The 12,500-nt window shown below is 51.9% G+C and overlaps 1 protein-coding gene across 1 annotated transcript in view; it reads left to right on the forward strand.

Moving 5' to 3' along the window:
• The window catches only part of si:dkey-11f4.7 (piezo-type mechanosensitive ion channel component 2), a 49,473-nt gene that overhangs the window by 10,188 nt on the left and 26,785 nt on the right, over positions 1-12,500 (forward strand). Inside the window, 13 exon segments of the mRNA XM_056597962.1 lie at positions 533-643; positions 1,942-1,983; positions 2,455-2,587; positions 3,277-3,461; positions 4,361-4,627; positions 5,650-5,758; positions 6,238-6,359; positions 7,053-7,112; positions 8,873-9,021; positions 10,542-10,706; positions 11,611-11,652; positions 11,870-11,902; positions 12,141-12,290. Of these exon segments, the coding sequence (XP_056453937.1) occupies positions 533-643; positions 1,942-1,983; positions 2,455-2,587; positions 3,277-3,461; positions 4,361-4,627; positions 5,650-5,758; positions 6,238-6,359; positions 7,053-7,112; positions 8,873-9,021; positions 10,542-10,706; positions 11,611-11,652; positions 11,870-11,902; positions 12,141-12,290 (1,568 nt within the window).

Genomic DNA, 12,500 nt, shown 5'->3' on the forward strand with positions numbered 1-12,500 from the left:
TGTGTGCGTGTGCGCGTGTGTGTGTGTTTGTGTGTGCGTATGTGTGCGTGCGTGTGCGTGCGTGTGCGGCGCGTGTGTGTTTGTGTGTGTGCTCGTGTGCACGTGCGTGTGTGCGTGTGTGTGTGTTTTAGTGTGCGTATGTGTGCGTGTGTGCGTGCGTGTGTGTGTTTGTGTATGCGTGCGTGCGTGTGTGTGTGTGTGTGTGTGCGTATGTGTGTGTGTGTGTGTGTTGGTGTGATTATTGCTAGAGAGAATAGATAGGACCTCATCCCGACTGCGTTATATATTAGCTAGACGTTGTCCTGAGATGTACTTACAAGTTCATTGGAGTCGGCTTTGCAACCTTTTTTCAGTGGTTAGGGTTAACCCTAACCACTAGTTTAGGGTTAGGGTTAAACTACGATCCAAATCACCATTGAGTGAATAGTAACACATAACCCCTCCCCAAGTAGGTTGGCTAGCCAAGGCAGGCGTGGTGAGGGAGTGTTATCCACAGTGTGGGGGTGACATCAGGCTGTGTTGTGCTTCTCAGTGTGAGGAGTCGGTGGACTATGAGGACGACTGTGAGAGCCCACTGGACCCCAACTCTGACCTCCCCCCCAGCTTCTCCAGGATCCTCTATGTGGCTGGGGACAAGCAGGAGGTCTGTACCCCCAACATATACCCTCTCAGGAGGTCTGTACCCCAAAATGCACCCTCAGGAGGTCTGTACCCCCAAAATATACCCTCAGACAGGAGGTCTTTACCCTCTCCAGGAGGTCTGTACCTGAGATGCACCCTCTTTAGGAGGTCTGTACCCCCAAATGTTCCCTCTTTAGGAGGTCTGTACCCCATAATATACCCTCTCCAGGAGGTCTGTTCCCCCAAATGTACTCTTTCAGGGGGTCTTTAGCCTCTCAGGAGGTCTGTACCCCCAAATGTACCCTCTTCAGGAGGTCTGAGATGTACCCTCTTCAGGAGGTTGCGGTTAGAATTAGAATTTGCTGAGCGAGTCACTCTGGGAACGAGCAATATACTCACTCCCCGATTCCCCTGGATCCAAACATTAACCAATCACATCGGTGTGTCTGATATAGGCGGGCCAAAAGCGTTGCTGTTTTACCGACCGGATACGGCAAGAGTCTCTATTGGTTAGCTCCGCTGGTCTGGACACATCACCCCTTGTATTCTTCTGATTGGTTGGAGTGTTATCCAATTGGGTGCAGTGATATTTTCAAATGCATGCTTGGTGCCGCCCCTCGAGTTACTCGTCGCCAGACCCTACAGCTTTCTAGATGTGGCTCTGGATGTCCAGGCTAACAGCAAACAGAAAATGCCTGAAACCCGAGCATGGACGGAAAACCAGTTAATCCGGCGTAGTGAGATGACAAATATCTCAGGATAATTAATTGAAGACGCCTTTCCTTTAATCAATAATATATCCTGTTTCTGTATGCACTTTCGTATTCATCGTTGGACTGAATGTGCTTTTTAACAAGCTGGATGCAATTGCCAGAAAATGAGTCTTAAGATCTTATTTTCCGCCCCTGTCTATGACAAAGAGCAGCCTTAATGCAGCTTTCCATTACGTTGTTCCTGTCCATTAATGCTCCCTGATTCACACACCCTATGCTGACCCAGCATTGGCCCCCTTGTATAAAAACACCCAGAGCTTTAAGGGCCTTACGGTAAAGGCACTTACGGCTAGGATTCTGTACATCACAGCCCTGAAACCACCCTTACCTTACATATAGAGTGGCCACTGGAAAAAGCCGTAAAGTGTCCTGGACTCACTCTAAAGAAACATAATTTTATCAACCGTAGTCACTGGTTAAACAGCAAACCCAGCCCAGTTCATCCTTCCCAGTTTCCATACATTTGTATGCATATTCCGTCGACCTTTCGACAGCAGACGATCCATTCTGCGTTGATATGGTACATTCTTGTATTCTTTACCTTCAGCTGCTGACCAGTACAGACGAGGAAACCTATCTTCCCGATGAGGTGAGCTGAGCTCCCGTTCTGTTTGTGTTGTGCGTCGGGGCTTTTCTTTGGAACAGCGCTAATGTGATCAGGAGTGCTGTAAACGGGGCTCGTTCGTTTAGCGAGGTGCCGCCAGAGGATGCGTTTAATGGCGTTTTTACAAGACTGACAACAGAGGCTGGATATTCAGCGTTGGTATCACAGGTTCCACGCTGCCTTCTTAATATAATACCCATCACTAGCTAAACCGCCACTTGTTGCAAAATGTACTTTGTTGAATATTAATAACGCAAAAGGATTTTATTGATGGGAAGAGTTGTTTAGTGAATTTTTATTTCGCTAAACAACTGTTTTAAGACCATTGTCTATTTGAAGCTTTAGTTAATGTTGGATGTTTGGTTCTTCCTCGTTGTCAAAATTGAAAACTTTATCGACAAACACGGTAGCCGACTGTAGAGACTCTTGTGGTTGACCTCTCTCTCTCGTCGTCAGCCAATGGTGTTGCTGCTGGGCAGCTCTTGGCATGATCTCCATAGCAACGAGCTGGGCTCTCTGCTGGGAGGGGCGGGCTACACCAACTGCTACACCCCACCTCTCTACGACGAGAAAGAGTCTCCGTCGCCAGGTAAGATCCCCTGAGCTGACCCCAACTCGAGATTCAGTAAGCATTCATTGATCAATGTGTTGGTGTGTTGGTGTGCGTAGGGATTCAATTATTCGTCCATCGTTCACGCGGTTGGATAATGGTGGAAGATGATTGGATCCAAATCATGCAACATTGTTTCTATAATTTTGCATGACGGTCTTTATCAATGAAAGCAGTAAAATATTCGTTCATGTAAAAAAAATAGCAACAATAGTTATTTGAGCGTAAAACTCTATTTATGGGCAGCGTGCGTGACCCGCTCAAGCCCTATGTTACGCAATCACAGGCCTCAGCTGCTGATGCTCAACCAGGGGCTTCTACAGATCTCCTACAGCCCAAACAGACTGGTACAGTCCCCATCCAGACTGGTACAGTCCCCATCCAGACTGGTCCAGTCCCCATCCAGACTGGTCCAGTCCCCATCCAGACTGGTCCAGTCCCAATACGGACTGGACCAGTGTCACACAGCTCCACAAACTGCGCATCCACACAATGTTCGGAAAACGGCGACTTCAAATGCCGTTCTCTCCTCGCAGTTCCAGAACGAACACATCACCGCGACTACAGATCCCTCTTGACGCCTTACTCAGCTCTCCGTCCGCATCTCTCCGCCGTCATCGATCCTATTCCTCAAACTCCTCCTCTCTGTCTCCCCCCCCCCCCCCCAGCGTCGCCAGACGAGCTCCAGGGCGGGCAGCCAGGGTCCGAGGAGCCCTGCAGTCCCGGCACGGGGCCCGGTACGGGGCTGGGGTCCGAGGGCCCGGCCCCCCCCCCGACGGGCCCCGGGGGCCTGGCAGTGGTCGGGCGGCTGCTGCAGAAGCACAGCTACGTCAGCGGCCTCATCATCATGATGGTGAGAGAGAGACCCCCCCCCCCCTCTGTGTCTTCAAACCCTGGTAGAAGGTGGGAGGGGGTCACCCAGTGAGGTTGTCCTGTATTTAAGGGCACTGGGTTCGATCCCCAATTACCTGCAGTCTGTAGTAGTAAGGTTCTGTCCTTGAGCAAGGCATTTATCTCCAGCATCGGTGACTGAATGTGTGTGTGTGTGTGTGTGTGTGTGTGTATGTGTGTGTGTGTGTGTGTGTGTGTGTGTGTGTGTGGGTGTGGGTGTGGGTGTGTGTGTCTGTGCGCGTGCGTGCGTGCGTGCGTGCGTGCGTGCGTGCGTGCGTGCGTGTGTGCGTGTGTGCGTGTGTGTGCGTGCGTGCGTGCGCGCGTGCGTGCGTGCGTGCGTGTGTGTGTTTATGGGCAGTATGAGGCCGGACCACCTTTTAAATCACTACTGGCTGGATAAGTACTATATCAATGCAGTCCATTACAACATTTGGTCCGTTTAGTAGACGATACCTGGTCCGTTCCACCAGTGAACCCTTCCTGACGGAAGGTGTTTAAAGGTACCGTAGTCGCTGACTGTAGACTGTCATGATCCGTTGCGTCACGATGGAATCGATACATCATGTACGGTACGGGCTGCCCAACCTTTATCCAAAGAGTAACACCATAAGACATCCTACATCGTCATCACGGGTTAGCAGTGAACGCCAGGGCTAATGGGAGACAGGAACAATCCCAGTGGTTTGGGACTCCTACTCCCAGTATTCCTGCCTATACCAGTGTTACCAGTAGACTGGACCAATCCCAATGGAATGTGACTCCTATTCCCAACGCTCCCCCCCGCCCCCCCTCCCCTTCCCCCCTCCTCCCCTCCTCCCCTTCCTCCCTCCCTCTCCCTCCCCTCCCCCCCCTCCCCCCCAGATCTGGAGCATCACCTACAACAGCTGGCTGACCTTCGCCCTGCTGGTGTGGTCGTGCATCATCTGGATGATGCGGGACCGCCGGCGCTACGCCATGCTGTCGGCGCCCTTCCTGGCCGTCTACGGCACCGTGCTGCTGGTCCTGGGCTTCGTCAGCGCCCTGCGCCTCCGCCGCGACGAGCTCTACCCCGGCCTGCCGCTCGCCGTGGTCGGGGACTTCGACCTCAACAGCTACCACCCCGCGCCCTGCGTGCACCTGGCCGCTAAGGTGAGGGAGGGGGGGGGAGACCACGCCCTGTGTGCACCTGGCCGCTAAGGTGAGGGGGGGGGGGGGGGGGGACCACGCCCTGTGTGCACCTGGCCGCTAAGGTGAGGGGGGGGGGGGGGGGACCACGCCCTGTGTGCACCTGGCCGCTAAGGTGAGGGGGGGGGGGGGGGGGACCACGCCCTGTGTGCACCTGGCCGCTAAGGTGAGGGGGGGGGGGGGGGACCACGCCCTGTGTGCACCTGGCCGCTAAGGTGAGGGGGGGGGGGGGGGGACCACGCCCTGCGTGCACCTGGCCGCTAAGGTGAGGGGGGGGGGGGGGGACCACGCCCTGTGTGCACCTGGCCGCTAAGGTGAGGGGGGGGGGGGGGGGACCACGCCCTGTGTGCACCTGGCCGCTAAGGTGAGGGGGGGGGGGGGGGGGGGACCACGCCCTGTGTGCACCTGGCCGCTAAGGTGAGGGGGGGACGGGACCACGCCCTGTGTGCACCTGGCCGCTAAGGTGAGGGGGGGGGGGGGGGAGACCACGCCCTGTGTGCACCTGGCTGCTAAGGTGAGGGGGGGGGGGGGGGGGGACCACGCCCTGTGTGCACCTGGCTGCTAAGGTGAGGGGGGGGGGGGGGGGGGGGGGACCACGCCCTGTGTGCACCTGGCCGCTAAGGTAAGGGTGGGGGGGGGGGACCACGCCCTGCGTGCACCTGGCCGCTAAGGTGAGGGGGGTGAGGGGGGGGGGGGGGGGGTGAGGGAGGAGGGAGTGATGGGAGAGGGGGAGGGAGGATGGGAGAGGGGGAGGGATGGGAGGGATAGGAGTGAGGGATGAAGGGAAGCTTCTCTAGGATCAGGAGGATTCAGACAAAGTTGAACAAAAAACAATAGTGTTCGTTGGATTATGTTAATATGAAGAGGATTTAGGAACGTTGAACACGGTTGTATAATCTGTGTATCTAAGAAGGAAACCCCTGCAGTATAATCCAAAAGGGGATCCATGTTACGACCGGCTGTTGTCTTTTCTGTTGGGGCCTCAGATCTTCTACACCTTCAGCTTCTGGCTGATGCTCCGGCAGCAACTGCAGGAGATCCACGAGCAGAAGATGATGAAGGCCGAGTCCCTGGACGAAGTCAAAGTCCTCTCATGTAACCTCCCTGTCTTATGGCTAATGGGCTAGGTTAACGTGCTAGGCTAATGAGCTAGGCTAACGAGTTACGCTAACGAGCTAAGCTAAAGAGCTAAGATAATGAACGATGCTGACGAGCTAGGATAAAGAGCTAGGCTAATGAGCTAGGCTAACGAGCTAGGCTAAAGAGCCAGGATAACAAGCTAGGCTAACAAGCTAGGCTTACAAACTAGGCTAACAAGCTAGGCTTACAAGCTAGGCTAACGATCTAGGCTAACGAGCTAGGCTGACGAGCCTGGCTAACGAGCTAGGCTGACGAGCTAGGCTAACGAGCTAACCTGTTCACCTACCCAGTATGAGGTTGACCCAGGTTGATGCTATTACTTGGGTGAACGTATCATTATTCCCCCATGATTCTGATGCTCTGGGTTTGTTTCTAAATGGATAATTCTCCTAATGTTACCGCTGTTTAACGGAGCTCCGTGTGGTGGGTTCCAGCGGAGGAGGAGCAGCCCTCCCCCCTGGTGGCCATGCTGGTCTCCGCCGTGAAGGGGCTCCTGGTCAAGTACTGGATCCTCTTCTGCTGCTCCATGTTCTTCGTCATCAGCTTCTCCGGCAAGGTGGGACCCGCTACCCATTCATTAGGGGGGGGGGGGGGCATGAGGTTCAGGAGGTAGAGCGGGTTGACCGCTAACCTGAAGGCTGCTAGCTCGATCCCCGGCTCCTCCTAGCTGAGTGTCGAGGTGTCCCTGAGCGAGGCGCCTCACCCTGAGCGCTCCTGACGGGCTGGCTGTCGCCCTGAGGGGTCGACTCCGCCGTCGTTGTGTCAATGGGTGCATGAACGGGTGCATGAACGGGTGCATGAACGGGTGCATGTGAGGCGGTATTGCTTTGAGCGGCCACTGGTTAGAAAAGCGCAGTATAAATGAAGTCTGTCAATTAGGAAAAGTATTTATGAATGAATATCAATGTATGGATGTGAATATTAATGTAATAATCCATTTAAATGATCTGTAAATGAAGTTAATTACACACCAATGAACACATGAATTGAAGTTAACCATGGAGTGTTGCCTTTTCTGTACTTGGTGTTATTTAACGATGAAAGATACTTCATCACAAGTGTGTAGCATCTTATCCTAGCTATATCCTTACTGTACCGACGGCGATATATTGTTGTTTCTCTTTCTTCTGACGATTGGACTTATTGTAAGTTGCTTTGGATAAAAGCGTCGGCTAAACGCCCTCAATGTAAACGTAAGAGAAGAAGAGGGTGAGGAGGTGACATGTTCTAACGGTTCTCCGCCCATCAGGTTGTGGTCTACAAGATCCTCTACATCGTCCTCTTCCTGCTGTGTGTTGTGCTGTACCACGTGAGTCCTTCTACAATATCACTCTGTCTTTATCAGACCAACGATTTACTGGGTTATAAACAGTCAATCAATAATCCTAATTGAGAAGGAACCTTGTTGGCACAATCAGTATTATCCAATCAGAACGCCAAAAACGAAATATCAATAAGTTGAACACAAAATCCCAAACCCTGTGTTGTAAATACATCTCAGACACGGGTGACGTGTGTGTGTGTGTGTGTGTGTGTGTGTGTGTGTGTGTGTGTGTGTGTGTGTGTGTGTGTGTGTGTGTGTGTGTGTGTGTGTGTGTGTGTGTGTGTGTGTGACTGTGTGTGTGTGTGTGTGTGTGTGTGTGTGTGTGTGTGTGTGTGTGTGTGTGTGTGTGTGTGTGTTTGAGACATGCTAATGCATAATTTGAAAGGAGCAAATGCATTATTCAAAAGATCGATCAGACATTTTTCACCGTAAAAACAAAGCAGCCATTCACGTTAACGCTGAAAATATTGAGTCAACATTGAGCTGACTCAATATTCTCAGATCCAATTCTGTGTCTCTCTGTGCTCTCAAACATACACACGCGTTCACAACCACACTCACAAACACTCACACACACACACACATACACACACTCACACACTAACACAAGCCCAAACGCACTCATGCACACACCCCCACACCATGCCATGCTGCGAAACACTCGTGAAGGCCTTCCTGACAGTTAAGGGTATTGATTGTGACTCATAAAAACATTTTCACCGGCGTTTTCCCCGTTTCCGAGCTCTTCTTGAGTTTCTGCTGACCGTTTACGTCTCTGGGAGCCACTTACACACACAGGCCCCTAATAGCCCCGGAGATGAAGCCATGAATCCTCCATCTGTGCTAGAACCACATCAGCACCGCTGCTGTTAAACAACCGCTCTGATTGGACGATGAAGAGGGGTGCGGACATTTTCAAAACGGTCGCCATTTTGTTTGTATGATATTGGAGGAATCACCCCGATATAAACAAACGGGATGTTTTTAATCCCATAATAAACAGTTGCACATTGGTTATCACTGCTGCCTCACATAAAGAAGGTTCTGAGTTCAAACCCCAGGGGACGACTCTTCTTTGAGGACTATGATTGTCACACTGCCCTGCCCTTAAGCAAGGCACAGGCACTGTACCTGGAGTTGGATCCCAGGCTTCGCTCTGTGAGGCTGCGGCCCTTTTCTCACAGCTCTGAACGAAGGATGGGTTAAATGCAGAGGAGGAATTCCCCATGGGGATTGATAAATACATTTATGTGAAATAAATACATATAGAGTCTGGAAATCTAAATTGTTAATCGTTAAATCCTCCAAAGTGTTGCCTGTAAGCTCAAGCCCACTCCAGCCCGAAGTGAGTCAATTGTGCTTTAAATCGTTTTGTTCTTTATTGACATTTCGGCACAACGTCTAACCATATTGTTTTAACAAGCTATAGCACTTATGGGAAAAAGGTGTTGATAAGATATGATAGGATGGTATTGATCGCTGAGGAAACTCAGTACATCGAGCTCATTCAGACCAAATCATTACTTTAAGTCGCTGGATAACAACTCCTATTCAACCTCAACGCCCGAACACACACAAACCCAAACACACACAAAGCCGCTCAGACACATGAATCCACGCACAAACAAACCGACAAACACACACAAACCCACACACACACACACAAACCCCCCCCACACACACACACACACACTGCCCTGCCCACCCCTCCGCCTCTCCATGGTTGGGTTCTGCCCTCTCTTCAGGTCCGGTACGACGTCTGGCGGAGGATCCTGAAGACCTTCTGGGCGGCGGTGGTGGGCTACTCCATGTTCGTGCTGATCGCCATCTACATGTACCAGTTCAGGACCGTCTCCGGGCTGCTGCAGGCCATCCCGGGCATGTCCGAAGAAGGGTGAGCCACGGAGTGGGTCATATACAGACGAGAGTCAGGCATACATGTGATTAAAGAGGAGAGGGTCAGACGTACGTGTGATTAAAGAAGAGAGAGCCAGACATAAACTTGTTTAAATGAGTGAGAGTCATACACCAACGTGTTTAAAGGAGAGAGAGTCAGACATAAAAGTGTTGAAAGAAGGGAGAGTCACAGACACAAATGTGTTTAAAGAAGAGTCTGACATAAATGTGTTTAACGAAGATCACTGCACTAAACTGGTTGGATGCTAGCTGCACTACACTGGTTGGATGCTAACTGTGCTACACTGGTTGGATGCTAACTGTGCTACACTGGTTGGATGCTAGCTGCACTACACTGGTTGGATGCTAGCTGTACTACACTGGTTGGATGCTAGCTGTACTACACTGGTTGGATGCTAGCTGTACCACACTGGTTGGATGCTAGCTGTGCTACACTGGTTGGATGCTATCTGTGCTACACTGGTCGGATGCTAGCTGTGCTACACTGGTTGGATGCTAGCTGTGCTACCCTGGTTGGATGCTAGCTGTCCTACACTGGTTGGATGCTAGCTGTACCACACTGGTTGGAGGCTAGCTGTACTACACAGGTTGGATGCTAGCTGTACCACACTGGTTGGAGGCTAGCTGTACTACACTGGTTGAATGCTAGTTGTGCTACACTGGTTGGATGCTAGCTGTACTACACTGGTTGGATGCTAGCTGTGCTACACTAGTTGGATGCTAGCTGTGCTACACTGGTTGGATGCTAGCTGCACTACACTGGTTGGAGGCTATAGCTGTACTACACTGGTTGGATGCTAGCTGCACTACACTGGTTGAATGCTAGCTGCACTACACTGGTTGAATGCTAGTTGTGCTACACTGGTTGGAGGCTAGCTGTACTACACTGGTTGAATGCTAGTTGTGCTACACTGGTTGGATGCTAGCTGCACTACACTGGTTGAATGCTAGTTGTGCTACACTGGTTGGAGGCTAGCTGTACTACACTGGTTGAATGCTAGTTGTGCTACACTGGTTGGATGCTAGCTGCACTACACTGGTTGGATGCTAGCTGCACTACACTGGTTGAATGCTAGCTGCACTACACTGGTTGAATGCTAGTTGTGCTACACTGGTTGGATGCTAGCTGCACTACACTGGTTGAATGCTAGCTGTGCTACACTGGTTGGATGGGGGTCATCCCTATGTTCCCCGGGTGCAAAGGTTAGGGTCAGGTTTAGGGTTAGGGTTAGGGGGAGGGTTAAACCTAACTCTAACCATAACCAATCGGAGGAGAGCCATTCTAACCAATCACAGGCGAATCAGAGGCGAAAAAGGCGGGCCCTACCATCCTATGAAAAAAAGATTTGCTCCCAGGGTCCAATGTTCCCGGGTCACATACAAAGCGGGGAACACAGGACCCGGGGAACCCAGGTACGCTCCCGTTGGATGCTAGCTGTACCCCTCTGTCCGGTACTCACGGTGGCTGGGTGTCCCCCCCCCTCCCTGGGGGTCCAGGCTGAGGGACCTGGGCCTGGAACGTTACGACACGGTGGAGCTGTTCCCCCGCATCCTGCTGCCCGCCGCCTTCCTGCTGGCCTGCATCCTCCAGCTGCACTACTTCAACGACGACTTCCTGTCCCTCACCGACCTCCACAACGTCCCCATAAGACACGTCCCCAGGTCAGCCTCGTGTGTGTTAGGGTTATTCTGAGCTGAGTGTGTGTGATTATGGTGTGTGTGTGTGCGTGTGTTCGTTTCTAGGTGTGTTTGTGTGTGTGTGTGCGTGTTCCTGTTTGCTTGTGTGTGTGTGTGTGTTTGTGTGTGTGTCTTTGTGTGCTTGTATGTGTTGTGTGTGTGTGTGTGTGTGTGTGTGTGTGCTTGTGTGTGTTTCTAGGTGTTTGTGTGTGTGTGTGTGTATGTGTGTGTTTGTGTTTGTGTGTTTGTGTGCTTGTGTGTGTTTCCAGGTGTTAGTGTGTGTGTGTGTGTGTGTGTTCATGTGTTCTTGTGTGTGTTTCTAGGTGTTTGTGTGTGTTTGTGTGTGTGTGTTTTTGTGTTTTTGTGTGTGTTCATGGTTGCTTGTGTGTGTGTATGTATGAGTGGGTTTGTGTTTATGTGTGTGTTCAGGTTTGCTTGTTTTTGTGTGTGTTCGTGTGTGTGTGTGTGTGTGTGTGTGTGTGTGTGTGTGTGTGTGTGTGTGTGTGTGTGTGTGTGTGTGTGTGTGTGTGTGTGTGTGCATGTGTGTGTGTGCGTGTGTGCATGTGTGTGTGTGTGGAGGGGGGGGTTATCTTCGAGTACACACACAAACACATCCACACGTCCGTGGCTCCATGTGTGTGTGGATGTTTATAGCTACTCAATGTGCCCAGATAATGGATTTTATATCAGCCATTTCCATAAATACTTTAAGCTCTGTGTCAACCGGTGGGTGAAATAATCGGATAAACGCCTCTCCTGGGGCAGCACACATTTCCTACAGAGGGAATCACAAACGATAAACGAAGGGGAATTGTGTAAAAAAACACCAACATATTACTGTCTCCACGTGTGATTTGTCATCTCACCTGTCAATCTCTTCTCGGTGCAGAGAGGTGGAGCTGAAGGGTTCGATGGATGTGATAACCGAGATGTAAGAGCTGCATTTGTGTCTTCATGAACGGCCTCCAACGCTCACGCTTACGCTCGGCCCCAAACACGCTTGAATGACGCCCACTTTGCTCGCCTGCTTGCTGCTCGCGCTGTGTGGCTCTGTGTCTCCTCCCCAAACGCCCGTCAGAATACAGAGATGCCAGATTGAGACTGTAGGACGTGTGATGTTGACATTCTCTCTTCGATTCCATCAACAGCATTAAAGAAAACCTGGAAAAGTTGAAGAAAAGGTAAGATGAATTTTATAATTATTTGACGATAAAATGCACGTCACTTAATTTATGACACTTTATTGTCCTAAAGATTATTTCCAGAAATGCGTCCGTTTAAATCTGGACTTTGGCGATAAAAAGCCTCAAACAAACGAAAGCATGACAGGCTGTTTGTCCGAATGGGTGGGTCTCTAAAGCCTCAGCTCTGAGGTCTGCTGCTGCCGCACATGAGCCTCACCCAGGCTGCTGTCCCCAGGCTGGCGCAGGAGCAGATGGACGGACGGAGCCAGGAGACCCTGGACAGCGTGGGCCTGTCCTCCTGCACCGACCGGGCCTCCACCCAGGAGAAAGGGCCCTCCTGCACCGACCGGGCCTCCACCCAGGAGAAAGGGCCCTCCAGCACCGACCGCGCCCCCTCCCAGGAGAAAGGGCCCTCCAGCACCGACCGGGCCTCCACCCAGGAGAAAGGGCCCTCCAGCACCGACCGCGCCCCCTCCCAGGAGAAAGGGCCCTCCAGCACCGACCGCACCCCCTCCCAGGAGAAAGAGGCCTCCGTCGGGGAGGGAGAAGGTAACAGGGGGCCCCTGGCCCCGGGGAGACCCACGGGGGCCCGACG

Source organism: Gadus chalcogrammus, chromosome 1 (assembly GCF_026213295.1).
Source record: "Gadus chalcogrammus isolate NIFS_2021 chromosome 1, NIFS_Gcha_1.0, whole genome shotgun sequence".
Lineage (NCBI taxonomy): Eukaryota > Metazoa > Chordata > Actinopteri > Gadiformes > Gadidae > Gadus > Gadus chalcogrammus.